Below are 27,867 nucleotides of genomic sequence, written 5' to 3'. Positions count from 1 at the left end.
AATATTTCAATGGATGAAACTTCTATTTAGGCATTCTTCAAATTCAAGAAAACTGAGCCGGCAGAAATTTCATAATGAACTCGCGTGTGTATTCACTGCTCATTACGCAAGCAAAAATGCAGACTGAAATCAACAACAACTAACGGATTGCTGCATTTTGGGCAATCGGAACAACGCAAATCATCTATATTGTTTCCTATCCAATCAGAAAAAAGTCCAGATTCTGGCTTTTTTACATGTGATCCGACAAAGAAATGTATCATGCCCTCTTCCCTGGTTAGACATAAAGGGATAATAGGGAGAGGGCATGATCTCAGGCTACCTTCTGTACGGTTTCTTTTACAAACTGGACAAAGCGTTTCCTCAGACTACTGGTATAGAAGCTCCCTTATTTTCATATTTCCCCGTTTGTATGCATAAAGTATGAACTCCCAATCGCAGTTTAGTCATACTGATTCTATGAGCTGGATTCCTAACTGTCTTTAGATGTTCTTCTAATTGATAATCTTTTTTTTTTATTTTCCTTGTTTGTATATTTTTCTCTAGAGCTATATCCGATATGTCGTTTTGAGCTTTTAACCAAGCTTAAGAAATTTTTTATTCTGTAACTGTTGTTTAATACTAAAACGAGTGTTCTTAACACATTGTTGATTTATTACCTCGATTTTGTAGTGCATTTGTATTGTTTCGTCACTATTTGATAAAGCAAAAAACTGTGATTTCTTGCGTAGATAAAAGCTTCATTTAAGAGAGGGTTATCTGATTTTTAAATTAACGAATGAATGAATCAATAAATCAATGAATGAATGAATAAATCAATCAATCAATCAATCAATCAATCGATAAATTAATGAAACAATGAATCATGTAACTATTCGTACGTTCATAATAATAACATTACCGTGTTATTGATATCCACAGCGCCCTGTAAAGAACCTGCAGACCCAGTGCATGGCTTTAAGAGTGGTCGAGATTTCAAACATGGCGGTTCTGTAAGGTTTTCTTGTCATGGCGGATATCAAAGAGTCGGCGCTGCCTCCATTACGTGCAACGATGGTAGATGGGACAGTCAGAATCCAGTTTGCAAGGGTGAGGAATCTTACTTTATTTTTTAAACTAGGAGAAGGATAATGATGTTACAGGGTTGTTAAAGAGGTCATAAAATGGAATGCGTGTTGCGGCAATTTTAATTGTAGATGATCATGCACCAAGAAATGACAAACAATATTTTTGCTTGATTCTGCAGGTATTTGTGGAAGACCGCGTACTTCACGCGGGTTAAGATTACATGGAAACAGCTATCTCGATGGAGACAGGGTTACATTTTCCTGTGATAAAAATCTTGATTTGTTTGGAAAAGCCGAACTGCGTTGTGTTGGCCGAGCATGGGATTCTTCTGAACCAGAGTGTAAAGGTGAGTGTTCCTTTGAGCTGATGCCTTGTAAAAACAAACAAACAAACAGAAGCAGTCTCATTAATTCCATGCCTAGCAAAATCCCTAAGTAAAGGACCTATTTTCTTTAAATTTGCTGTGTTTCTTTCGCTCTAGCCCCCTCTTAATCAATCTTGCTCTTATTCAATCATTGATAAAAAGGTTTTCGGATAACTTCATGAAAAAGATAGAAAAAGCAAAAACGAGTTAAAAACAAGCATTCAGACCAGAAATATGAAGGCTTTTGCATTTGGCTATACAAGCATTTAATCCAACCTTATTTCCATATAAATGCTAGCTGGCTCAGCATTATCGCCGTTTCTAGCATAAAAACACTCTATTTCTTTTTGTAGCCCGCTGCACGTTTATGGGACGACCAGAACATGGCTTTTACATAAAAGGAGCGAGAAAAAAAGGCGACAAGATAAAGCATGGTGAACGGATAACTTACGACTGCTTCAGAAGTTATACCTTGGTAGGGAGTAATGCTCAAGAATGCAACAATGGTCGGTGGAACAATGACAGACCATCTTGTAAAGGTTGGTGTTCTTACAGACCTACCTAATGAGATAGAGGAAAGAAACTTACTGATAATTACGGGGGTAGGGAGATGGGATGATCTCAAACAACATGGGGTAAACGTGGCTTGCAGTTTTGGCACTTGATTACTACCAGTGAACGAAACGGTGGTAGAAGCAGCATTTGCATCTGAATTTACAACCTCTTGTAAGCAAGGATGCAAGTGAGGTGGTATTAACTACTTTTGGGACTGATTTCATTCGTAAGTCTTCTTGCACCACATTTGCATCTAGACAAATAGATGTAAATAAATATCATTTTTTTCGTGCATGGCATTGATGAATTGTCTACTAAAAGACTTTTAAATACAGTGAACTTGAATACAGACACGCAAATCCGTATCTCTTAACACACGCCACGCATAACGTGGTACAAACGTAATACTCTTGTCATCTCCCATTGCAGCTTCCTGTCAAAAGCCTGGTGGAGTAAGACACGGTGTTAAAATTGGTAACGACTTTGCTCATGGTAAATCAGTTCGTTACCAGTGCGATGGTAATTACATCCTTGAAGGCAAGGACCGAATAACCTGTGATGATGGAAAATGGAACTTTGATCCACCGAAATGTAAAGGTAGATATATGGGCTTATTAAATGTGGTGGGTGACTCAAACGCGCAAATAACCAACTATTCATTCATCTGCTGTAGAACAAGTTGCTATTAATGATATTGGTTATTTCACGCCTTCTTGTCTGACCTTTATAAGGAGGATTATAAGTGCGGCATTTTCAAGTTATACACATATCCTAAATTAAATTACTAATAAAAGCTGACATAACAAACAAAGAACAACAGAATGTAATATGTCAAATCTTTGATATAGAAATAAGTTTAAGTGTCTGGTCGTATATGTCATTTCCATTTTTCTTCTTTCTTCCCAGTTTATTGTTTTAGATTATGTGACTACCATCAGTAATTATATTTAACCGTCTTTATGATTACGTATCACCACCACCACGTCTGTGGTGTATGCGACCTATTTACAAAAAAAACCCTACACATTTGTTTCTCTTAAAACCCTTCTTTAGCCGTTGATCTCTTATGGTTTTAGTTTCAATTCATACACAAGAGAAAAATCGCATTTAATTTTTCCGAAACGAGGTTTGATGATTTCCTTGTGATTCAGAATGTGTTGTGTTGTATTAACACGTCGTTGTGAGTTATTGATAACATTATTTTTTTTTTCTGTTATTGTGTTTAATACTAAAACGAGTGTTCTTAACACATTGTTGATTTATTACCTCGTTTTTGTAGTGCATTTGTATTGTTTCGTCACTATTTAATAAAGCAAAAAACTGACTGTGTTTTCTTGCGTAGATAAAAGCTTCATTTAAGAGAGGGTTGTCTGATTTTTAAATTAACGAATGAATGAATCAATGAATGAAAGAATGAATGAATGAATGAATCAATCAATCGATAAATTAATGAATCAATGAATCAATGAATACATGTAACTATTCGTACGGTCATAATAATAACATTAATGTTTTATTGATATCCACAGCGCCCTGTAAAGAACCTGCAGATCCAGTGCATGGCTTTAAGAGGGGTCGAGATTTCAAACATGGCGGTTCTGTAAGGTTTTCTTGTCATGGCGGATATCAAAGAGTCGGCGCTGCCTCCATTACGTGCAACGATGGTAAATGGGACAGTCTGAATCCAGTTTGTAAGGGTGAGGAGTGTTTCTTTATTTTTAAACTAGGAGAAGGGTAATGATGTTACAGAGTTGTTAAAGAGGTCATAAAATGAATGCGTGTCGCGGCAATTTTAATTGTAGATGATCATGCACCAAAAAAATGTCAAACAATATTTTTGCTTGATTCTGCAGGTATTTGTGGAAGACCGCGTTCTTCACACGGGTTAAGATTACATGGAAACAGCTTTCTCGATGGAGACAGGGTTACATTTTCCTGTGATAAAAATCTTGATTTGTTTGGAAAAGCCGAACTGCGTTGTGTTGGCCGAGCATGGGATTCTTCTGAACCAGAGTGTAAAGGTGAGTGTTCCTTTGAGCTGATGCCTTGTAAAAAAAAAAACAAAAAAAACAAACAAACAAACAAACAGAAACAGTCCCATTAATTCCATGTCTAGCGAAATCCTGCTGTGTTTTTCTCGCTCTAGCCCCCTCTTAATCAATCTTGCTCTTATTCAATCATTGGTAAAGGAGTTTTTGGATAACTTCATCAGAAAGATAGAAAAAGCAAAAACGAGTTTAAAATAAGCATTCAGGCCAGAAATATGAGGGGTTTTGCATTTGGCTATGCAAGCATTTAATCCAACTTTATTTCCATATAAATGCTAGCTCAACATTATCGCCCTTTCTAGGTTAAAAAAACACTCTGTTTCTTTTTATGTAGCCCGCTGCACGTTTATGGGACGACCAGAACATGGCTTTTACATAAGAGGAGCGATAAAAAAAGGTGACAAGATAAAGCATGGTGAACGGATAACTTACGACTGCTTCAGAAGTTATACCTTGGTAGGGAATAATGCTCAAGAATGCAACAATGGTCGGTGGAACAATGACAGACCATCTTGTAAAGGTTGTTGTACTTATAGACCTACCTAATGAGATAGAAAAAAGAAACTTACCGACAATTATGGGGGTAGTTAGATGGGATGATCTCAAACAACATGGGGTAAACGTGACTTGCTGTTTTGGTATTTAATTGCTATCAGTGAACGAAAAGGTGGTAAAAGCAGCATTCGCATCTAAATTTACAACCTCTCGTAAACAAGGATGCAAGTGAGGTATTAACCACGTTTGGGACTGATTTCATTTTTAAGTCTTCTTGCACCACATTTGCATCTAGACAAATAGATGTAAATAGATATTATTTTTTTCGTGCATGGCATTGGTAATGGGTTCATGATAACCGTCACGAGTATAGAGATATTAAGTGACCACTAAGCCCACTATGAGAATGTTGATGTAATTGCTGTAGTTACTGTAGTTGGTGTAGTAACTATAGTTGGTGTAGAAGCAGTAGTTGGTGTAGTAGTCGTAGTTGGTGTAGTAACTGTAGTTGGTGTAGTAGCTGTACTTGCTGTAGTTGGTGTAGTAGCTATAGTTGGTGTAGTAGCTGTAGTTGGTGTAGTAGCTGTAGTTGGTGTAGTAGCTGTAGTTGCTGTAGATGGTGTAGTTGGTGTAGTTGGTGTAGTAGCTGTAGTTAGTGTAGTAGCTGTAGTTGGTGTAGTTAGTATAGGTGGTGTAGTAGCTGTAGTTGGTGTAGTTGGTGTAGTTGCTGTAGTTGGTGTAGTTGGTGTAGTTGCTGTAGTTGGTGTAGTTGCTGTAGTTGGTGTAGTTGGTGTAGTAGCTGTAGTTGGTGTAGTTGGTGTAGTTGGTGTAGTTGGTGTAGTTGGTGTAGTACCTGTAGTCGCTGTAGTTGCTGTAGTTGGTGTAGTTGGTGTAGTTGGTGTAGTAGCTGTAGTTAATGTAGTAGCTGTAGTTGGTGTAGTTAGTGTAGTTGGTGTAGTAGCTGTAGTTGGTGTAGTTGGTGTAGTAGCTGTACTTGGTGTAGTAGCTGTAGTTGGTGTAGTTAGTGTACTTGGTGTAGTAGCTGTAGTTGGTGTAGTTGGTGTAGTAGCTGTAGTTGGTGTAGTTGCTGTAGTTGGTGTAGTTAGTGTAGTTGGTGTAGTAGCTGTAGTTGCTGTAGTTGCTGTAGTTCCTGTAGTCGCTGTAGTTGCTGTAGTTGGTGTAGTTGGTGTAGTTGGTGTAGTAGCTGTAGTTAGTGTAGTAGCTGTAGTTGGTGTAGTTAGTGTAGTTGGTGTAGTAGCTGTAGTTGGTGTAGTTGGTGTAGTAGCTGTACTTGGTGTAGTAGCTGTAGTAGCTGTAGTTGGTGTAGTTGGTGTAGTAGCTGTACTTGGTGTAGTAGCTGTAGTTGGTGTAGTTAGTGTAGTTGGTGTAGTAGCTGTAGTTGGTGTAGTTGGTGTAGTAGCTGTAGTTGGTGTAGTTGGTGTAGTTGGTGTAGTTGGTGTAGTTGGTGTAGTAGCTGTAGTCGCTGTAGTTGCTGTAGTTGGTGTAGTAGCTGTAGTTAGTGTAGTAGCTGTAGTTGGTGTAGTTAGTGTAGTTGGTGTAGTAGCTGTAGTTGGTGTAGTTGGTGTAGTAGCTGTACTTCGTGTAGTAGCTGTAGTTGGTGTAGTTAGTGTAGTTGGTGTAGTAGCTGTAGTTGCTGTAGTTGCTGTAGTCGCTGTAGTTGGTGTAGTTGGTGTAGTTGGTGTAGTTGGTGTAGTTGGTGTAGTTGGTGTAGTAGCTGTAGTCGCTGTAGTTGCTGTAGTTGGTGTAGTTGGTGTAGTTGGTGTAGTAGCTGTAGTTAGTGTAGTAGCTGTAGTTGGTGTAGTTAGTGTAGTTGGTGTAGTAGCTGTAGTTGGTGTAGTTGGTGTAGTAGCTGTACTTGGTGTAGTAGCTGTAGTTGGTGTAGTTAGTGTAGTTGGTGTAGTAGCTGTAGTTGGTGTAGTTGGTGTAGTAGCTGTAGTTGGTGTAGTTGCTGTAGTTGGTGTAGTTAGTGTAGTTGGTGTAGTAGCTGTAGTTGCTGTAGTTGCTGTAGTCGCTGTAGTTGCTGTAGTTGGTGTAGTTGGTGTAGTTGGTGTAGTAGCTGTAGTTAGTGTAGTAGCTGTAGTTGGTGTAGTTAGTGTAGTTGGTGTAGTAGCTGTAGTTGGTGTAGTTGGTGTACTAGCTGTACTTGGTATAGTAGCTGTAGTTGGTGTAGTTAGTGTAGTTGGTGTAGTAGCTGTAGTTGGTGTAGTTGGTGTAGTAGCTGTAGTTAGTGTAGTAGCTGTAGTTGGTGTAGTTAGTGTAGTTGGTGTAGTAGCTGTAGTTGGTGTAGTAGCTGTAGTTGGTGAAGTTGCTGTAGTTGGTGTAGTTGCTGTAGTTGCTGTAGTTGCTGTAGTTAATGTAGTTGGTGTAGTTGGTGTAGTTGGTGTAGTAGCTGTAGTTAGTGTAGTAGCTGTAGTTGGTGTAGTTAGTTTAGTTGGTGTAGTACCTGTAGTTGCTGTAGTTGCTGTAGTAGCTATAGTTGGTGTAGTAGCTGTAGTTGGTGTAGTTGCTGTAGTTGCTGTAGTTGGTGTAGTTGGTGTAGTTGGTGTAGTAGTTGTAGTTAGTGTAGTAGCTGTAGTTGGTGTAGTTAGTGTAGTTGGTGTAGTAGCTGTAGTTGGTGTAGTAGCTGTAGTTGGTGTAGTAGCTGTAGTTGGCGTAGTCAGTGTGGTTGGTTTAGTAGCTGTAGCTGGTGTAGTAGCTGTAGTTGGTGTAGTTGGTGTAGTTAGTGTAGTTGGTGTAGTAGCTGTAGTTGGTGTAGTAGCTGAAGTTGCTGTAGTTGGTGTAGTTGCTGTAGTTGCTCTAGTTAGTGTAGTTAATGTAGTTGGTGTAGTTGGTGTAGTTGGTGTAGTAGCTGTAGTCAGTGTAGTAGCTGTAGTTCGTTTAGTTAGTGTAGTTGGTGTAGTAGCTGTAGTTGCTGTAGTTAATGTAGTTGGTGTAGTTAGTGTAGTTGGTGTAGTTAGTGTAGTTGGTGTTGTAGCTGTAGTTAGTGTAGTAGCTGTAGTTGCTGTAGTTAGTGTAGTTGGTGTAGTGGCTGTAGTTGGTGTAGTTGGTGTAGTTGGTGTAGTTGGTGTAGTAGCTGTAGTTAGTGTAGTAGCTGTAGTTGGTGTAGTTAGTGTAGTTGGTGTAGTAGCTGTAGTTGGTGTAGTTGCTGTAGTTGCTGTAGTTGCTGTAGTTGGTGTAGTTAATGTAGTTGATGTAGTTGGTGTAGTTGGTGTAGTTGGTGTAGTTGGTGTAGTAGCTTTAGTTGGTGAAGTTGCTGTAGTTGCTGTAGTTGGTGTAGTTGGTGTAGTTAGTGTAGTTGGTGTAGTTGGTGTAGTTGGTGTAGTTGGTGTAGTTGGTGTAGTTGCTGTAGTTGGTGTAGTAGCTGTAGTTTCTGTAATTGCTGTAGTTAGTGTAGTTGCTGTAGTTGGAGTAGTTGGGGTAGTTAATGTAGTTAATGTAGTTCCTGTAGTTGCTGTACTAGGTGTAGTTTCTGTAGTTGGTGTAGTTAGTGTAGTTGGTGTAGTTGTTGTAGTTAATGTAGTTGCTGTAGTTGGCGTAGTTGCTGTAGTTAGTATAGTTGGTGTAGTTGATGTAGTTAATGTAGTTGGTGTAGTTAGTGTAGTTGGTGTAGTTAGTGTAGTTGGTGTAGTAGCTGTATTTGGTGTAGTAGCTGTAGTTGCTGTAGTTTGTGTAGTTGGTGTAGTTGGTGTAGTAGCTGTAGTTATTGTAGTAGCTGTAGTTGGTGTAGTTAGTGTAGTTGGTGTAGTAGCTGTAGTTTGTGTAGTACCTGTAGTTGGTGTAGTTGCTGTAGTTGGTGTAGTTGGTGTAGTTGGTGTAGTTGCTGTAGTTGCTGTAGTTGGTGTAGTTAATGTAGTTGGTGTAGTTGGTGTAGTTGGTGTAGTTAATGTAGTTTGTGTAGTTGGTGTAGTTGCTGTAGTTGCTGTAGTTGCTGTAGTTGCTGTAGTTGGTGTAGTTGGTGTAGTAGCTGTAGTTTCTGTAGTTGCTGTAGTTAGTGTAGTTGGTGTAGTTAATGTAGTTGGTGTAGTAGCTGTAGTTGGTGTAGTTAGTGTAGTTGCTGTAGTTGCTGTAGTTGGTGTAGTTAATGTAGTTGGTGTAGTTGGTGTAGTTAATGTAGGTTGTGTAGTTGGTGTAGTTGTTGTAGTAGCTGTAGGTAGTGTAGTAGCTCTAGTTGGTGTCGTTAGTGTAGTTGGTGTAGTAGCCGTAGTTTGTGTAGTACCTGTAGCTGGTGTAGTTCCTGTAGTTGCTGTAGTTGGTGTAGTTGCTGTAGTTGCTGTAGTTGCTGTAGTTGCTGTAGTTGGTGAAGTTAATGTAGTTGGTGTAGTTGGTGTAGTTGGTGTAGTTGGTGTAGTTAATGTAGTTTGTGTAGTTGGTGTAGTTGGTGTAGTTGCTGTAGTTGCTGTAGTTGCTGTAGTTGGTGTAGTAGCTGTAGTTTCTGTAGTTGCTGTAGTTAGTGTAGTTGCTGTAGTTGGTTTTAGTTGGTGTAGTTAATGTAGTTGGTGTAGTAGCTGTAGTTGGTGTAGTTAGTGTAGTTGCTGTAGTTGCTGTAGTTGGTGTAGTTAATGTAGTTGGTGTAGTTGGTGTAGTTAATGTAGTTTGTGTAGTTGGTGTAGTTGTTGTAGTAGCTGTAGTTAGTGTAGCAGCTGTAGTTAGTGTAGTTAGTGTAGTTGGTGTAGTAGCTGTAGTTGGTGTAGTTGCTGTAGTTGGTGTAGTAGCTTTATTTGGTGAAGTTGCTGTAGTTGGTGTAGTTGGTGTAGTTGGTGTAGTTGGTGTAGTTGGTGTAGTTCCTGTAGTTGCTCTAGTTAGTGTAGTTATTGTAGTTGGTGTAGTTGGTGTAGTTGGTGTAGTTGCTGTAGTTGGAGTAGTTAGTGTGGTAGCTGTAGTTGGTGTAGTTACTGTAGTTTAGGGTAGTTCCTGTAGTTGGTATGTTGTAGTTGTTGTTGTTGGTGTTATTCGGTGTAGTTTCTGTATTTTGGTGTAGTTGGTGTAGTTTGTCATAGTTCCTGTAGTTTTTGTAGTTATACAAGATTTTATTCTGACAGATATTAACCAAAAATACGTACATACAGTAACTACGTCAACTACAGCAACTACAGCAACTACGCTAACTACACCAACTACAGCTACTACACCAACTACACTAACTACACTTACTACAGCTGCTACACTAACTACAGCTACAACAGCAACTACAGCCACTACATCAACTACACCAACTACACTAACTACAGCAACTACGGGAACTACAGCAACTACATCAACTACACCAACTACAGTTACTACACTAACTACAGCAACTACAACAACTACACCAACTACACCAACTACATTAACTTCACCAACTACAGCAACTACACTAACTACAGCAACTACAGAAACTACAGCTACTACACCAACTACAGCAACTACAGCAACTACACCAACTACAGCGACTACACAAACTACACCAACTGCAGTTACTACACTAACTACAGCAACTACAGCAACTACACTAAGTACACCAACTACAGCTACTACACTAACTACAGCTACTACACCAACTACACTAACTACAGCAACTACAGCTACTACACCAACTACAGCTACTACACCAACTACACCAACTACACCAACTACACCAACTACAGCTACTATACCAACTACAGCTACTACACCAACTATAGCTACTACACCAACTACAGCAACTACAGCTACTACACCAACTACACTTACTACACCAACTACAGCTACTACACCAACTACATTAACTACACCAACTAAAACCAACTACAGCAACTACACTACCTACAGCAACTACAGAAACTACAGCTACTACACCAACTACAGCAACTACAGCAACTACACAACCTACAGAAACTACATTAACTGCACCAACTACACCAACTACATTAACTACAGCAACTACAGCAACTACAGCAACTACAGCAACTACAGCAACTACACCAGTTACAGCTACTACACCAACTACAGCTAGTACACCAACTACACTAACTACACCAACTACACTAACTACACCAAGTACATTAACTACAGCAACTACAGCTACTACACCAACTACAGCTACTAAACCAACTACATTAACTACACCAACTACAGCTACTACACTAACTACAGCTACTACACCAACTACACCAACTACACCAACTACACCAACTACAGCAACTATAGCTACTACACCAACTACAACTACTACACCAACTACAGCTACTACACCAACTATAGCTACTACACCAACTACAGCAACTACAGCTACTACACCAACTAGACTAACTACACCAACTACAGCTACTACACTAACTACAGCAACTACGGCAACTACAGGAACTACATCAACTACACGAACTACACCAACTACGCTAACTACAGGAACTACAGAAACTACACCTACTACACCAACTACACCAACTACATTAACTACACCAAGTACACCAACTACAGCAACTACACTAACTACAGCAACTACAGAAACTACAGGTACTACACCAACTACACCAACTACACCAACTACACCAACTAGAGCAACTACACAAACTACACCAACTACAGCAACTACAGGTACTACACCAACTACAGCTACTACACTAACTACACCAACTACAGCTACTACACTAACTACAGCTACTATACCAACTACACCAACTACACCAACTACAGCAACTACAGCTACTACTCCAACTACAGCTACTACACCAACTACACTAACTACAGCAACTACAGGTACTACACCAACTACAGCTACTACACTAACTACACCAACTACACCAACTACACCAACTACAGCTACTACACCAGCTATAGCTACTTCACCAACTACAGCAACTACATCTACTACACCAACTACACTAACTACAGCTACTACACCAACTACAGCTACTACACCAACTCTTTAACTACACCAACTAAAAGCAACTACAGCATCTACACTAACTACAGCAACTACAGAAACTACAGCTACTACACCAACTACAGCAACTACAGCAACTACAGCAATTACACCAACTACACAAACTACATTAACTACACCAACTACACCAACTACATTAACTACAGCAACTACAGCAACTACAGCAACTACAGCAACTACACCAGTTACAGCTACTACACCAACTACAGCTACTACACCAAATACACTAACTACACCAACTACAGCTACTACACTAACTACAGCTACTACACCAACTACACCAACTACACCAACTACAGCAACTACAGCTACTACACCAACTACAGCTACTACACCAACTACACTAACTACACCAACTACACTAACTACACCAACTACATTAACTACAGCAACTACAGCTACTACACCAACTACACTTACTACACCAACTACAGCTACTACACTAACTACAGCTACCACACCAACTACACTAACTACACCAACTACATTAACTACAGCAACTACAGTTACTACACCAACTACACTACCTACACCAACTACAGCTACTACACTAACTACAGCTACTACACCAACTACACCAACTACACCAACTACATTAACTACACGAACTACAGCAACTACAGCAACTACAGCAACTACAGCTACTACAGCTACTACACCAACTACAGCTACTACACCAACTACACTATCTACACCAACTACACCAACTACAGCTACTACACCAACTACAGCTACTACACCAACTACACTAACTACACCAACTACAGCTACTACGCCAACTACAGCTACTACACCAACTACACTAACTACACCAACTACACTTACTACACCAACTAAATTAACTACAGCAAATACAGCGACTACATCAACTACAGCTACTACACCAACTATACTAACTACACCAACTTCAGCTACTACACTAACTACAGCTACTACACCAACTACACCAACTACAGCAACTACAGCTACTACACCAACTACAACTACTACACCAACTACAGCTACTACACCAACTATAGCTACTACACCAACTACAGCAACTACAGCTACTACACCAACTACACTAACTACACCAACTACAGCTACTACACTAACTACAGCTACTACACGAACTACACCAACTACACCAACTACATTAACTACAGCAACTACAGCAACTACGGCAACTACATCAACTACAGCAACTACACCAACTACAGCAACTACACCAACTACAGCTACTACACCAACTACAGCTACTACACTAACTACAGGTACTACACCAACTACACTAACTACACCAACTTCACTAACTACACCAACTACATTAACTACACCAACTACAGCAACTACAGCAACTACACCAACTACAGCAACTACAGCAACTACACCAACTACAGCTACTACACCAACTACACCAACTACAGCTACTACACCAACTACACTAACTACACCAACTACAGCTACTACACTAACTACAGCTACTACACCAACTACACTAACTACACCAACTACACTAACTACACCAACTACATTAACTACACCAACTACAGCAACTACGGCAACTACAGCAACTACAGCAACTACAGCAACTACACCAACTACAGCTACTACACCAACTACACCAACTACAGCTACTACACCAACTACACTAACTACACCAACTACAGCTACTACACTAACTACAGCTACTACACCAACTACAGCAACTACAGCAACTACAGCGACTACAGCAACTACAGCAACTAAAGCAACTACAGCAACTACAGCAACTACAGCAACTACAGCAACTACAGCAACTACAGCTACTACACCAACTACACCAACTACAGCTACTACACCAACTACACTAACTACACCAACTACAGCTACTACACTAACTACAGCTTCTACACCAACTGCAGCAACTACACCAACTACAGCAACTACACCAACTACAGCAAGTAGAGCTACTACACCAACTACACTAACTACACCAACTACAGCTACTACACTAACTACAGCTACTACACCAACTACACCAACTACACCAACTACAGCAACTACAGCTACTACACCAACTACAGCTACTACACCAACTACAGCTACTACACTATTTTTAGCTACTACACCAACTACAGCAACTACAGCTACTACACCAACTACAGTTACTACACCAACTACGACTACTACACCAACTACTGCTACTACACCAATTACAGCTACTACACCAACTACAGTGACTACAACAATTACATCAACATTCTCATAGTGGGCTTAGTGGTCACTTAATATCTCTATATTCGTGACGGTTATCATGAACCCATTACCATGGCATTGATGAATTGTCTACTAAAAGACTTTTAAATACAGTGAACTTGAATACAGACACGCAAATCCGTATCTCTTAACACACGCCACGCATAACGTGGTACAAACGTAATACTCTTGTCATCTCCCATTGCAGCTTCCTGTCAAAAGCCTGGTGGAGCAAGACACGGTGTTAAAATTGGTAGCGACTTTGGTCATGGTAAATCAGTTCGTTACCAATGCGATGATAATTACATCCTTGAAGGCAAGGACCGAATAACCTGTGATGATGGAAAATGGAACTTTGATCCACCGAAATGTAAAGGTAGATATATGGGTTTATTAAATGTGATGGGTGACTCAAACGCGCAAATAGCTAACTATTCATTCACCTGCTGTAAAACAAGTTGCTATTAATGATATTGGTTGTTTCACGCCTTCTTGTCTGACGTTTATAAGGACGATTATGAGCGCGGCATTTTCAAGCTAATAAAAGCTGACAAAACAAGCAAAGAACAAGAGAATGTTACATTTCGAATCTTTGAAAAAGAAATAAATTTAAGTGTCTAGTCGTATATGTCACTTCCATTTTTCTTCTTTTTTCCCAGTTTATTGTTTTAGATTATGTGACTACCATCAGTAATTATATTACCGTCTTTATGATTGCGTATCACCACCACCACGTCTGTGGTGTATGCGACCTACTTACAAAATGTTAAAAAAATACATTTTTTTCTTAAAATTCATCTTTAGCCTTTGATCTCTTATATGGTTTTACTTTTAATTCATACACAAGAGAAGAATCGCACTTAATTTTAATTTTCCGAAACGAGATTTGATGATTTCCTTGTGATTCAGAATGTGTTGTGCTGTGTTAAAACACGCTGTTATGAGTCATTGATAACATTATTTTTGCCTCATTAGCATCTTGCGCTCCCTTAAAAGCACCCCGTGATGGCAAAATACAAAACAACGATATCAAACATAGTGCGTTAGTCTCATTTTCCTGCAATGACGGGTTTCAAATGAATGGCTCAAGAATTCTCAAGTGCATCGATGGAAAATGGAATGGCAGCGCTCCCACATGCAAAGGTTTGAGAACTTTTCCCTCTTCTGTCGTTTTTATCCCCTTCATCTCATTGGTTTGTACCCTTTCTTCTTCTTCTTCTTCATCTATTCTTGTTAGCAACAAGCTCATCAAATAATGCTTACTACTTATAATTTCAAAATTATGTTTGTCTATGGATTTTTTTCTATTTTTAAGGTTTCTGTAAAGACCCACGACCGCTTAAAAATGGAATAATCAGAGGAAACGATTTCAGACATGGCTCCACTGTTGAATTTCAATGTAACAGTCACTATCAACTAAATGGTTCGCAATTCGCCACCTGTGTGAAAGGAAAATGGAATCCAAGCGTTCCTAAATGCTTCAGTAAGTAAACTGAATGGAAAGAACTATTACTGATTTTTCTGCTACGGGGGAAAGAACAAACTTGTGTTACTGTAAAAAATCGAATGTCTTACGTTGTAATTTTGTTCAAACAGACCGCAACGAAGATCAAGGTGAGTAGTGGGGGAGGGACCAGTTAGTACCCTTTTTTGTGGATTTAATTAATTTTTTGAGTGCAATAAATTTACGCTGATTACGTCATGCATCTTATTAAGATAGGATGATGTCATAGTTTATTTTCAGTTGGAAAGTAGCAAGTGGCGTAACAATACCCAGGGGTTGAAGTCATCAAAATAATGATAAGATCGTAACTTAAAATCAACAAAAAAGTGATATCTTGTCCCTCCTTGGTCATGGTGATGTCATAATTTATTTAGGCAAGATGATGTCATGATTTATTTTAACCAGGTGGGTCGTGTTCTTATTTAGGTATGATATCATGGTTTATTTTTAATGGTCGCACAATTTTTATAAGGTGAAAAAAAAAAAAAAGAAACGGTTAAGAAAGTATTCTTCTTAAAGACATTTGTTTCTGAAGTATAAGTCGAAAATCATGGTTGGTTCAGACCAGATCATAATTGATGACTTTGAAAGGGGAATACACCTCATATGAAATAGAAGAGATTTTTCAAGATGTGTTTGTTACAGATGTGAGTCGTCTGATCTATGCAGCAGCGAATGAACATTGTGATGGCTGTGAAATGGATGATTTATCTCAACTGCATCATAATTGCTTAACCATGGAGGTCGAAGAGGCGTGGGCAACACATTTTGAACACGTGAAGGGAAAAGTGGACTTACAAAAATTACGGAAGTAGGTAGCAGGAAGTAGAAAGAGACTAAATTTGCAGTTAAAAGAGACATGTTTGAAATCTTTAGTTCAGCTTTGTAAGATGGATACTAGCGCAGTCTATTTACTTTATATGGACTTTTTAAGAAAATATGAATGGTATCAACTGGGCTGTTATAAGTACATGTAGTTATCTTCGCTGTGTTTGAGAGAGAGTGATGTGAGAAAAACAAGGGTAATCACTTTTTAAGTGTGAAATTCCAAACTCTTGTATCCTAAAAACAGCGTCAAAGGCTTGCCCGTTTAGTAACTTGGACCCGGTTTTCGGACCGTCTATTGAAAAAAATACGAATAAGAAAAACGATCACCTAGCAACGCGAGAAACGGCTAACTATATCTTATTTCAAAAGTAGGTTGAGTTTGATCGTCCGGGTGAACATGGTCCTGAATAGGACTGTTGTTGACAGTGACTGACGTTTCGACAACCTGTACGGTAGTCATCTTCAGAGTCAAAGTGAGTTGTATCACGTCAGTTGATGGTATTATACTCTGGTTATTGATCTTATTAGTCAATTACGTCGCGATGTTATTGGTCGTCTGTCAGTTAAGCCGTGATGTTGTTGCCTATGAAGACTCGTAATCAGTAAATGGTGCGTTTCGATCCGTATCCTATTCAGCGCTAAAACTCAGATATATCAACAAAACACACACACATACACAAATTGCAGCCGAAAACTCTCTATTTCAATTTTGTCTAACTATTACACAAAACTGTTTTCTCCTATCTATCTCGAGGAAATGAAAACTTACACACTATTACAAAACCGTTTAAGCGCTTTTTTTTTTTCCTCTACGCGGGTGGGAACGCTCCGAATTATCCCTTGCAACAATTCCTCACTTTTTTTAACAGAAAAGTAGATACGACAACTTTATCTTGTGTATATACTTCTTTACGCGCCGTTAGTCAGTTGATTATGCGAGTTAACAAGCCAACATTTGCATACAAATTGGCTCAGCTCTGCAGTAAAATCCTCAAGGGAAAACCTTGACGTATTATTATAAAAACACAAAACAACAAAACACTTAACAACGATCAATTAAAACACGCGACTAATAAATACTCGCAAAAAACCAGACACGTTTCTTAAGACACAAGAAATCAACTTCATGACTCTTTAAGAATTGCAAAAAGATAAAGTACTCAGCGATTTAAAAGGAATCTATTAGAATAGTCAAAGTTAAAGCAAGCGATCTTTTTCTACACTATGCATATTCTTTTACTTACCCTTCTCCCTTTTCATTTTCCTCCTCTCCACAATTTTATTATTTTCCCTCCTCGTTCTTTTTTTTAATTTTTCTTCCATCCACAATTAATTGTATATTCTCCCTCCTCCTCCTTCACCTCCTCATTTATCTATATATTTTTCAATCAAAAATACATCGACCTCATATAATAAAAATGTGGTGGTGGTGGTATTGGAGGGAAAATAATAAAAATGTAGTGGTGGTGGTGATAGTGGTGGAGGGAAAACAATAGAAATGTAGTGGTCGTTGTATATAGTTTCACTATTCACGAAGCTGTGTTGAAAAAAAGTTGAGTCTAGGGTCGATGTAGGGTCGTTGCAAGGTCGATGTGAGGTCGATGTAAAGTCAATGTGGGGTCGATGTGAGGTCGATGTGAGCTCGATGTAGGCTCAAAGTAGGGTCGATGGGAGGTCGATAAAGTGTCGATGTAGGGTCGATGTGAGGTCGATGTAGGGTCTTAAGAAACGCGTCTGTTTTTTTTTTTTGCGAGTATTTATTATTCGTGTGTTTTAATTGATCCTTGTTAAGTGTTTTGTTGCTTTGTGTTTTTATAGTAATACCTTAAGGTTTTCCCTTGAGGATTTCACTGCAGAGCTGAGCCAATTTGTATGCAAATGTTGGCTTGTTAACTCGCAAAATTAACTGACTAACGGCGCGTAAAGAAGTATATACACAGGATAAAGATGTCTTATGTACGTTACTGTTTTCAAAAATTGAGAAATTTTTACAGGAAAAAAAAAAACGCTAAAACGGTTTTGTAATAGTGTATGAGTTTTTCATTTCCTCTAGATAGATAGGAGAAAACGGTTTTGTAATAGTCAGACAAAATTGAAATAGAGCCGAGTTTTCGGCTGCATTTTGTGTGTATGTGTGTGTGTTTTGTTTATATATCCAAGTTTTAGCGCTAAATAAGATATAGTTAGCCGTTTCTCGCGTTGCAAGGTGATTGCTTCTCTTATTCGTATTTTTTTCAATAGACGGTCCGAAAACCGGGCTCAAGTTACTTAACGGGCAAGCCTTTGAAGCTGTTGTTAGGATACAAGAGTTTGGAATTTCACATATAAAAATTGATTACCCTTGTTTTTCTCACACCAGATTGATTAGAGCAATAACACAAATATTAAAAATGATAATTACTTTATTATTATATCGTGAAATGACATCTAACACTTTTTCTCAAACACAGCGAAGATAACTACATGTATTCACAACAGCCCAGATGATAGCATTCACCTCTTCTTAAAAAGTCCGTGTAAAGTAAATAGACTGCGCTAGTATCCATCTTACAAAGCTGAACTAAAAGATGTTAAACATGTCTCTTTTAACTACAAATTTAGTCTATTTCTACTTCCTGCTGTACAAGCTTCCATAATATTTGTAAGTCCCCTTTTCCCTTCACGTGTTCAAAATATGTTGCCCACGCCTCTTCGACCTCCATGGTTGAGCAAGTATGATGCAGTTGAAATAAATTATCCATTTCACAGCCATCACAATGTTCATTCGCTGCTGCAAAGATTAGATGACTCTCATCTGATTCACATCGAAAAATCTCTTCTATTTTATTCCGCCCTAGGTGTACTTCCATTTCAAATTTATCAATTATGATCTGGTCTGATCCAACTATGATTTTTGACTTATACTTCAGAAACAAGAATATCTTTAAGAGTAACATCTTCTTGACCTTTTTTTTTTACACTTTGTATAAATTGCACGACCGTTAAAAACAAACCATGATATCATACCTAAATGAGGACATGACCCACCTGGTTAATATAAACCATGACATTATCGTACCTGAATAATTTATAGCATCATCATGACCAAATAGGGATATGATATCACTTTTTTAAAATTTAGATTGTGATCTCGTTATTATTTCGATGACTTCAACCCCTGGGTATTGTGACGTCACTTGCTCCTTCCCAACTGAAAATAAACTATGACATCAACCTATCTTAATGAGATGCATGACGTCATCGGCGTTGATTTATGCCACTCAAAAAGTTAATTAAATCCACGAAAAAGGGGGACTAACTGGTCCCTCCCTCGCTACTACGGTGATTCATATGCCTACAAGTCACTACGAACAAAGTTAGAATTTGTTTACAAGTATTATGTACAATTTTTTTCTTCTCAGAAAGGTGCCAACGCCCAGTAATACCACAGAATGGATGGCTGATTGGTATCAATTTTGCTCATGGTGGCGATGTAAGAATTGTTTGCAAATTTAAGAACGGAACTCTTGATCTTCGGAGATCATCGAAAATAACTTGCAACCATGGTGTCTGGAGTGGTCCTATACCGTCGTGTGAAGGTAAGGATCGTTTTGTTAATGTTGATTCAGAATGTGTTGTGCTGAGTTAATACGCCGTTATGAGTCATTGATAACATTATTTTTGCCTCATTAGCATCTTGCGCTCCCTTAAAAGCACCCCGTGATGGCAAAATACAAAACAACGATATTAAACATAGTACGTTAGTCTTCTTTTCCTGCAATGACGGGTTTCAAATGAATGGCTCAAGAATTCTCAAGTGCATCGATGGAAAATGGAATGGCAGCGCTCCCACATGCAAAGGTTTGACAACTTTTCCTTCTTTTGTCATTTTTATCCCCTTCATCTCATTGGTTTGTACCTTTTCTTCTTCTTCTTGTTAACAGCAACCTCATCAAATAATGCTTACTTATACTTAAAAGTGGGAAGCAATCTATATTTTGAGTACAGAAGCTTATTGATTAAAATTTATGCTGGACAGATATTTCAGTAGACACAGAACCCGTCTTAATTTATGCAGAGCAATTAAGCAATGCTGAGATGAAAGTCGTCGTAATTTGGCGAGGAACAAAAAAGAAATGTTAAAGTAATTGGTTACAGGAAATATTTCCTATGGTTTTAAGACACAACTACTGTAACTGTGCAGGGCCGACCTTTCAATTGAGGAGCCGGCAGGTTCAATTCGTAGCAAGGGGCTGGGAGTTTGGTTACGACAAAGGCCATTCAAATGGATCGATATAGCTTTTAAGAAAGTTACGAATATCGGAACTTGTTAAACATGCTACGTGCAAAGGGACGCAACATTGTAGGCCAACAACTCCCAACATTGTTAGATGATACATGTTGCGTCTGTTTGCACTCCCTGTTGCATCTTGTTGCGTGTTGTTGGGAGTTGTTGAGCAAAGTTTGAAACCGGTCAAAATTTAAGCTATGAGCAAACGGACCCAACAACTTGGCCAACAATGCTGCGACTGTTTGCACAAGACTAAATAATGAGATAAAAAGCTCAAAAAATAATACCCCTTGTAGAGAGCAGACTCAGTGTAAAAAATTGCGTTGCCCTGTTCTTCCAATACTAGCAGGTCACCAATATCTCTGCTCCTTGTTCGTCAGTTTCGTTTTATTTAACCGCCTCTGTGTCGTTATGGCTGAGATCGAGGGCCGCATTACATTGTAAATATATAAAGTTCAGGCTGAGTTTTCCGTGTAGAATAACTTCATGTGTCAAGTCTCTTATTGACAAAAACTCATTAGACAATGACCTGATAATACTGTAAACCTGATCATTGGCCATGTGCATAATATTGAACCAAACGAGATACAAGAAACAACGAAGGGGAAAAGAGCAATATCTGCTTTAGCTCTTTGAAGCGGGAGCGCTTTCAACGATCTATTGGCAGGGAAAATCGTCCATGCAAACAGACATTATACAATGGACTTACAGCGTTTGGGTCAATCACAGTTATAATAATCATTGCATATTTTCACCTACAATTATTATATTTTCTGCTGTGGAGCGAAAACCGGGAACTTTATCTAGTAACAATGGTATACCTAGAGTAATAATTTTTTGGACTTTACTAATTAAAAATAATTAGAATAGAAAAACAGAAATTAGAGCTGTTTTAAACACCATTAATGACTGCTGACATATTTCGTGTTTTAAATGTGCAGTTAACTGCTCTTTAAATATTTTGTTATGATTTGTTTCAGAATGTGGAAGAGCACTTGGTATGGAAAATTATGACATTAAGGATTCTAGAATCACTTCACCTGCCAGGCGTTACTTTCGTCGGCAGCCCAGTCATGCTCGTCTCAATGGAAATTACTCCTGGTGCGCTTTAGGAAAGACGTACTTACAGATTGACCTCGGTAAAGATTATAAGGTGACGTCAATAGCGACCCAGGGAGGTAGTATGGATACAGGGCACAAGTGGGTGAAACAGTACAAAGTCGCATTTTATGCTGGAGCAACACGTGTTATGTACAGTGAATCTGGACTAGAAAAGGTAAGAAATCTCAAAATATATTGTAAGCCACATATATTCATTTCTTTATCATAATCATTATCAGTGTTTTTCTTTCTCTACCTTCCTTTTTACTTATTTATTGTTTGTACGTTTTACAAGTTACAAAAGATTTCTTATGCATTGCGACACTATGCAGGTCTTTTTAGATCCTCTTTTCAGGTTTTCAGGTATTTAAACGTTTTTTTTAAAAATTTTTTTAGGTAACTATCATCACAATAGAATAGTCTAAAATTGGATTTTGTAATGTACATTACTAGAGTGAATTTACTTGACCCGTGAAACAGATACGAACTACTAGACAGTGCAAAATAGCAACAGGTAAGCAAAAGTGGACAACGGAATTAGTGCATAATAGTGCGTAGTATTCTACTACCTATTTCACGGGTTAGGTAAAATCACCCTTATGTGTTTAATAGATGTTATTCCCCTTTGCTATTTATTCCATTTTCATTGTTGTGTTTAAGGAAAGGTCCTTGTTCTTTTCATTAATTTACATCGCCAGGAGCGGGGACCTTCTTCGCAACCCTTCTTTGAGTATGTTTGCACTGGTTGCCAGGAGTTGGCATTTCAACCCTTCCAGTATTATTACCTCTGCTCACATGTTCATAACATGGATGTTGTCATCTTTTTCCTCAGTCTATACGGGGGAATAGAGACGCCTTTTCTGTCGTGAAATACCAGTTGAAGGAGCCTTTTGTGACCAGAAAATTGCATATTTCCCCTGGTTGGCAACCCCAACCTTTCTGCTTAAGAGTGGAAATATATGGATGCAATCCTAACCCTGGTAAAATATTATCTTTGTAGCTTTATTCTGTTCACTCATCTGACATCACGCAATACGGAAGTAATTAGAATAACAAAATTGGTAGAACTGAATGGGAGTGCACACCCGGTATCCAAACATCGCATTCCCTCTCATTCCCATGTTAGACATTTTTTTTGCTATATCGAGTCCTTAAATGACGATTAAATGAACATAGAATAATTACTCAAGTTACGCCTAAACGGTTGGGTTCCCCTTGTACGAGTTAAGTCCCAAAGTAGTACAATAGACAGCCACTTTATTTATTAACTCAAAATATTTCGCCGTTTCTGATTGGCTCAAAACAACTGCTAATTATTCATAACCAGATGGCACTGACCAAATGTGGAAGATACGAACAATACCCAAGCAACCTTATTTTCAGGCAAATATTCCATCGATCTATCTCGTTTCTAGGTGCCGCAGCCTAGCTGTATTACTAAGTGAACTACAAAAACGGCTATCAGAAGACGAGATAGCTTAATTTCTGGCTTAAACTGAATGGAAGTAATGCAAGAATACGCAAAAGTTATGTTGCTAGATGGATGTTATTTCGTTTTGAAAGTATCTGCAAGAAATTAATTACAAACATCTTCTAAAATCCTTAATACTGAGGAGAAATAGGCTTCATTTAAATGAACAAAAAAACAATAAATTAATTTGGCTCGTATAATTAACAATTATTCTTTGAAATCGAGGTGAATAGTGGCTGATCATTCACGGCGAGGTAAATAGTCCTTAAGCCACTATTCACCGAGATTGAAAAGAATGATTGATATAGTATTTACGCACGAAGTGATCTCAACAAAATCAGAGAGAGGAAACCATATTTTTAAGTACGATTTAATTGGCGGATCAAATCACGCGAAAATTTAAATTTAGATCTTTGCAGAATTTTCAAACATGGCAATTTGCAAGTGTATCACTTCCCAAACAACAGCGTAAAGGCTTTAATGGAACTGTTAAAAATTTGAATTGTTTCCTTACCTCAGAAGAAAAGTAGACCTATGTTGTTTTCTGTTGATTCGCCAAGTTTATAGCCAAAAAGGTTCTTCGCGTGAGGTGCTGACAAAAATGGCGGCTCCGTTGCTCGAGGTAAGACGACGTCTTCCTGTAGCATTCTTTTTTCTATTTACTTGAAGCGTAGAATATCTACAAACATTTGCTCTCAAATTTGTTTGTCATAAATAAACTTATATTTTTGGACCAAATTTTTCTTTGTGGGAAACGCTGAGTTCACGAAACGGCCTCTTCTACCCGAATAAACGGGAGTGGTAAACAATACATCGAGCACAAAACTCAGCTACAGTAAATGGAAAAACGCCGTTTTGAATCCTTCGAAGTCTTTTCTTGCCCTGTAAAAAGACTTTAAAAAGATCGTTCTCTAAATAATTGGGAAAAACACCGAGTTCCCACATTATCCACTCGCTAGGAAGGGAATATTTAACAATTATTCCTCGAGCCCGAATTTGCTCTGAGTCAATTTGGCCTCATGGGCTATTGACTCAGAGGCCATGAGGGCGAGAGGAATAACTGTTTTTGTAAAAATCCAACTAGTTGATCAAAAATATCGCGACAAAACAACTTTAGCTAGTTAAAGCTGGACTTTAAGACTTTTTGCCGCCAAAAAGCCAGCACTCTGCGCTCCTAGTGGGCTATAACATATAGCCTAGTAGTAGCTCAACCAATCAGAACGCAGCATTGATAATAGACCACGAGCTGGATTTTACTAATGTTGAATAGTCCGAGATAGCGCACCAATAAGATTGCTTAAACCAACAAGATCACTGGGTGTGTATATACTAATGTAAATTATGCAGAACTCGGAGGCTTTTATCCACCCCGGCCGATAACATTCTCCTCGATTATCCCCATAATTTTTCATATCATACTCAGCCTGGTTCTATATTTGTCAAATAAAGCTTTTTACAGGTTGTATCCCTGATACCAGTAAGTTAACAATCTCAGTTATCACTCCATCCATAAGTTCTCAGCTTCTCTCTACCTTCAAGGTGCACGTGACAGGAAGAAGAGAGACCCTGGGCAGGAGATTCCTGTCACTCCAATTAAGAAAAGTTTATACTGGCAATTAGGGTCTTGGAATAAAAATATAAATAAGAAAAAAATAAACAAATAAGAAAACCACAAGTGCCACTACGTTAGTAGAATTGACTCCTGAAAATGCTTTGGATACTGCTGTTCCGTATGTCTCAATTACTAATTGATCCATTTGTTGTTGTTTTCTATCTCGCTCCTTTAAATCCTTATTTAATTTTAAGTAGCAATTACAATTGCTTTATTTACTGATTTTTTTTTCAGAATGCATTCTACCTGGTTCCATGTTTTGGGGATTATGGTCGCGAAATGACAACTCACTTAACTACTACAGAGCTTTTATCACAGGAATTACAGCCAGTCACATCAATTTCCTTTTACAAATAAACAATGCTCAGCGGCGCAGTTACAAGAGGACTGAACCAGTGCTCGTTATAGATGAAATCCCAGAAATGAAGGAGATCTCTGTTAATTCATCAGTTATTGCTGTTCACAATCCTAGTATGCCAGAATGGTATCGCGCTGGTAATGTGACTGGTACTAATGAGGGTTTATCCTTCGTAACTGTCAGGTTTAAAAATGGGGACCAGAAACCGGTTCCGCTCAACCAACTCCGGTTGGTGAAAAGACCTAAATTTTGTGTGGATAAAGTTTGAGACAATATAAAAATATAAAACCAATAACGTAAAACAATGTTCTCATATAATAGAGAATATAGTTGCCATAGATTAGGAATGAGTATAAATCATTTGGAAACTGGGCTAAATAAAATAGCTTTGTTTTTCAAAGAGAATTTAGCCGCATTGTAAGAACATAAGAGAAGCATGAATACTAAAAACGTTTTGTTAACAGTAGAATTAATTAGGCCAAAGATCTTAACAGAGTTGACTAAGAGCCTGTCAGTAGTTGAAGGTGGGGGACCCTAGATATGTGAAGTAACTTGCTCAGGTGGGGTAAAAAAAAATTGCCTTTACATGAAATTTTCCAACCCCACCAGCTCGGAGTCCCTTTTCCAGAATTATTTAATCGATGTTCGCTAAGCGCGAACACTAGTTGCAGTAACGTTGTCATAGAATAAAGAGCTAAAGTGGATGATATCTAACATGACGGAAGAATGAAAGAATGAAGCAGCATCTTTACCGTGTCCAGTTTACCTTCAATAACTCTCATAACTTCATTGATCTCAAAGTGAAATATAATGTTGACCGACAAAGTTTGTTTATCAGCAGCAATATGCAAACGTAATTTGCATGACTAATTAATGCCTATTTGTTTGTTTGTTTTTTTTGTTTTGCAACGTTGATGTAAACAAAAAATGGCAAGTAGACGACGTTTTTTGGTGGTTAATGCCCCTCTAATCTAACTTGCTGCTCTTTCTGTAACTTTTCAGTGCTGTGACTTTCTATTGTCACTTTTAATGGTGCCATATAGTTGCGATTCAAATAAGATGCCGAGTTGATGTCACGCGAATTCGACCCTTGGTAGGTGGGTTTTCCCCACCTTGAATCGTTTACATGGCAAACTTTGACCCCGGCTGAGAGGATAACCCAGTCTGCTAGACTCGGCGGGTCATCCTACGCTCATTTTAACGTGATGAAATTAAAATGAGAGATTATAAGACTTATATGGGCAGGCAACCAAGGCTCCCCTACCTCCATGTAAACAGGCCCTTTGGTTGGCAGGGTTTACGGTTAACTTAATTGAGTTTCTAGAATTGTAGGGAGGGCAATGAATATAAAAGAAAAGTTTGTGGTGTAAAGTAGTTGTAAAAGCAGAAGACCAGACCATTTAGAAGATGAAGTATATTAAAGTTTTAACTTTGTTTTGGTCGTGTGATGAAGTCGTCGCTGAATTTTATAATACTTAAAATTGAAGGCAAGGCAAATTTCAATACATAAACGCCAGCTCAGTGACAGATTTGGAGAGCACCGACGCTCAATAGAAGAAGCCAGAAACCCATATCACTTTTATCGTCCTACCGCCGTTTCAGACCACTTCTCCCTTTCAGACCATTCCATCAAGGACGTAGAACGCATTCTATTAGAACCAATTAATTCAGACAGGGACGGTATCCGTAAGGCCCGCGAAGGATTTTTAATATCTAAAGGCAAAACACTTGAACCCTATGGGATGGACAGACGAGATGAAATTTAATCTATTGACATATATATTTTTATGTAACCTCTTTATACAAGTTTTTGTTTATTGTATTCCTTAACCAATCACATTTTTTTTATTTTTGTATTATTTTATATAGTGTAACCGTTTATTCTATTTTCACTTAACTTTTCCAGCCCCTGATGAAGACTAGTTTTGTCTAGTCGAAATATTGGGCAAATAAATTTGTAAGCCTGAGCTGTCCGATCAGCCTTGCCTTCAATTTTAAGTGTCATTTTATATCGCTGATCCTGATCTAGGACAAGACACGGCTTTCCCACGCCGCTGTTTGTCCAAGTGGTCCTTGCAAGAATTGTTGACTAATTTTATAATAGACGGTTGAGATAACATGTAAATCATTCCATAGATCTCTAGCCCCATAAGTTATGGTGGCTCGACTGGACTTTTTTTTTTTTGGGGGGGGGGGGTACCTCCCGAGTTTGAGCATTAACTACGTCGGCATGAGTAAAGATCTGGGAAAATTACCACAACGGTATTAAATAAAGATTAAAATTTTTTATGATCTGGGTTTTGTAGCAGTCGGAGGCGCCATGGTAACGTAATGACGCCATTACGTTTTTTATTTATCTTTGTGTTTCTCTGTACTAGGAGTTTTTTTTTTTTTTTTAAATCGTTAAGGGAGTATGTACCCGCCATAATTGTCTTAATTATGGCAAAGTTTGAACGAATTCTATGAGAGCGTTTTGGAAATATTTTGAAACAAAGTTTTAAGAATAATAAAAACGGTGAAATAGCATGCTATCCACACTAATAGCTAATATTTTAAGAACATGATAAGGTTTGGAAACGCGGCTTCATCTCCTAGTGGTTTGATTCCATTGAAAACTGTGTACAAAAAAAGGGGAATTGCTCTGGGCAATGGCGAGTTAGAAGAATTTTTCTATTAACCTGCATTCAGCCGCTTTTGTTACAGTTTTTGCACGTAATTTCGCATTATTCAAAAAACACTTAATAATCCCGAGATTAATTGAAAACATGGAAGGCTTTTAAATGGGGCCTCAAATATAACCAATTTTTTCCCCAGATTCTGTGTTTACACGTGAGCGTCCCTCATTATTCACTGGCATTGTTTTCAAGTTTCATATGCATGCACGTATGCAACAGGCAAAAAAATAGTTTGCATCAAAAAGGACCTTCGGTCACTATCGGTAGGCAATGGCCGAATTTATACTAGAGACGAGTTATCCGTCAAACGGATAATTCGTCGAAGTATAAATCCGAAGACGAATTTTGCTCTTAGCACCGACTTTATACTAGAGCCCTC

General features: G+C 38.4%; 1 protein-coding gene across 2 annotated transcripts in view; it reads left to right on the top strand.

Moving 5' to 3' along the window:
- The window catches only part of LOC140938733 (sushi, von Willebrand factor type A, EGF and pentraxin domain-containing protein 1-like), a 42,856-nt gene extending 16,595 nt beyond the window's left edge, over nt 1–26,261 (top strand). Inside the window, exons 10-24 of one of the 2 annotated variants that reach the window (XM_073388247.1) lie at nt 922–1,089; nt 1,247–1,414; nt 1,786–1,971; nt 2,417–2,584; nt 3,517–3,684; nt 3,841–4,008; nt 4,370–4,555; nt 13,878–14,045; nt 14,645–14,812; nt 14,985–15,152; nt 19,403–19,579; nt 19,674–19,841; nt 21,252–21,547; nt 22,205–22,352; nt 24,690–26,261. In XM_073388247.1, coding sequence (XP_073244348.1) covers nt 922–1,089; nt 1,247–1,414; nt 1,786–1,971; nt 2,417–2,584; nt 3,517–3,684; nt 3,841–4,008; nt 4,370–4,555; nt 13,878–14,045; nt 14,645–14,812; nt 14,985–15,152; nt 19,403–19,579; nt 19,674–19,841; nt 21,252–21,547; nt 22,205–22,352; nt 24,690–25,081 — 2,897 coding nt within the window. In that variant the 3' untranslated portion in view covers nt 25,082–26,261. The remainder of the gene's footprint in view (nt 1–921; nt 1,090–1,246; nt 1,415–1,785; nt 1,972–2,416; nt 2,585–3,516; nt 3,685–3,840; nt 4,009–4,369; nt 4,556–13,877; nt 14,046–14,644; nt 14,813–14,984; nt 15,153–19,402; nt 19,580–19,673; nt 19,842–21,251; nt 21,548–22,204; nt 22,353–24,689) is intronic. The other variant, XM_073388248.1, reaches the window with a different exon arrangement.
- Nucleotides 26,262–27,867: the final 1,606 nt, after the last annotated feature.

The sequence above is a fragment of the Porites lutea genome, chromosome 5 (assembly GCF_958299795.1).
Source record: "Porites lutea chromosome 5, jaPorLute2.1, whole genome shotgun sequence".
NCBI lineage: Eukaryota > Metazoa > Cnidaria > Anthozoa > Scleractinia > Poritidae > Porites > Porites lutea.
The sequence above is the reverse complement of the archived record's forward strand: the minus strand, read 5'-3'. Positions and strand labels throughout refer to the sequence as shown.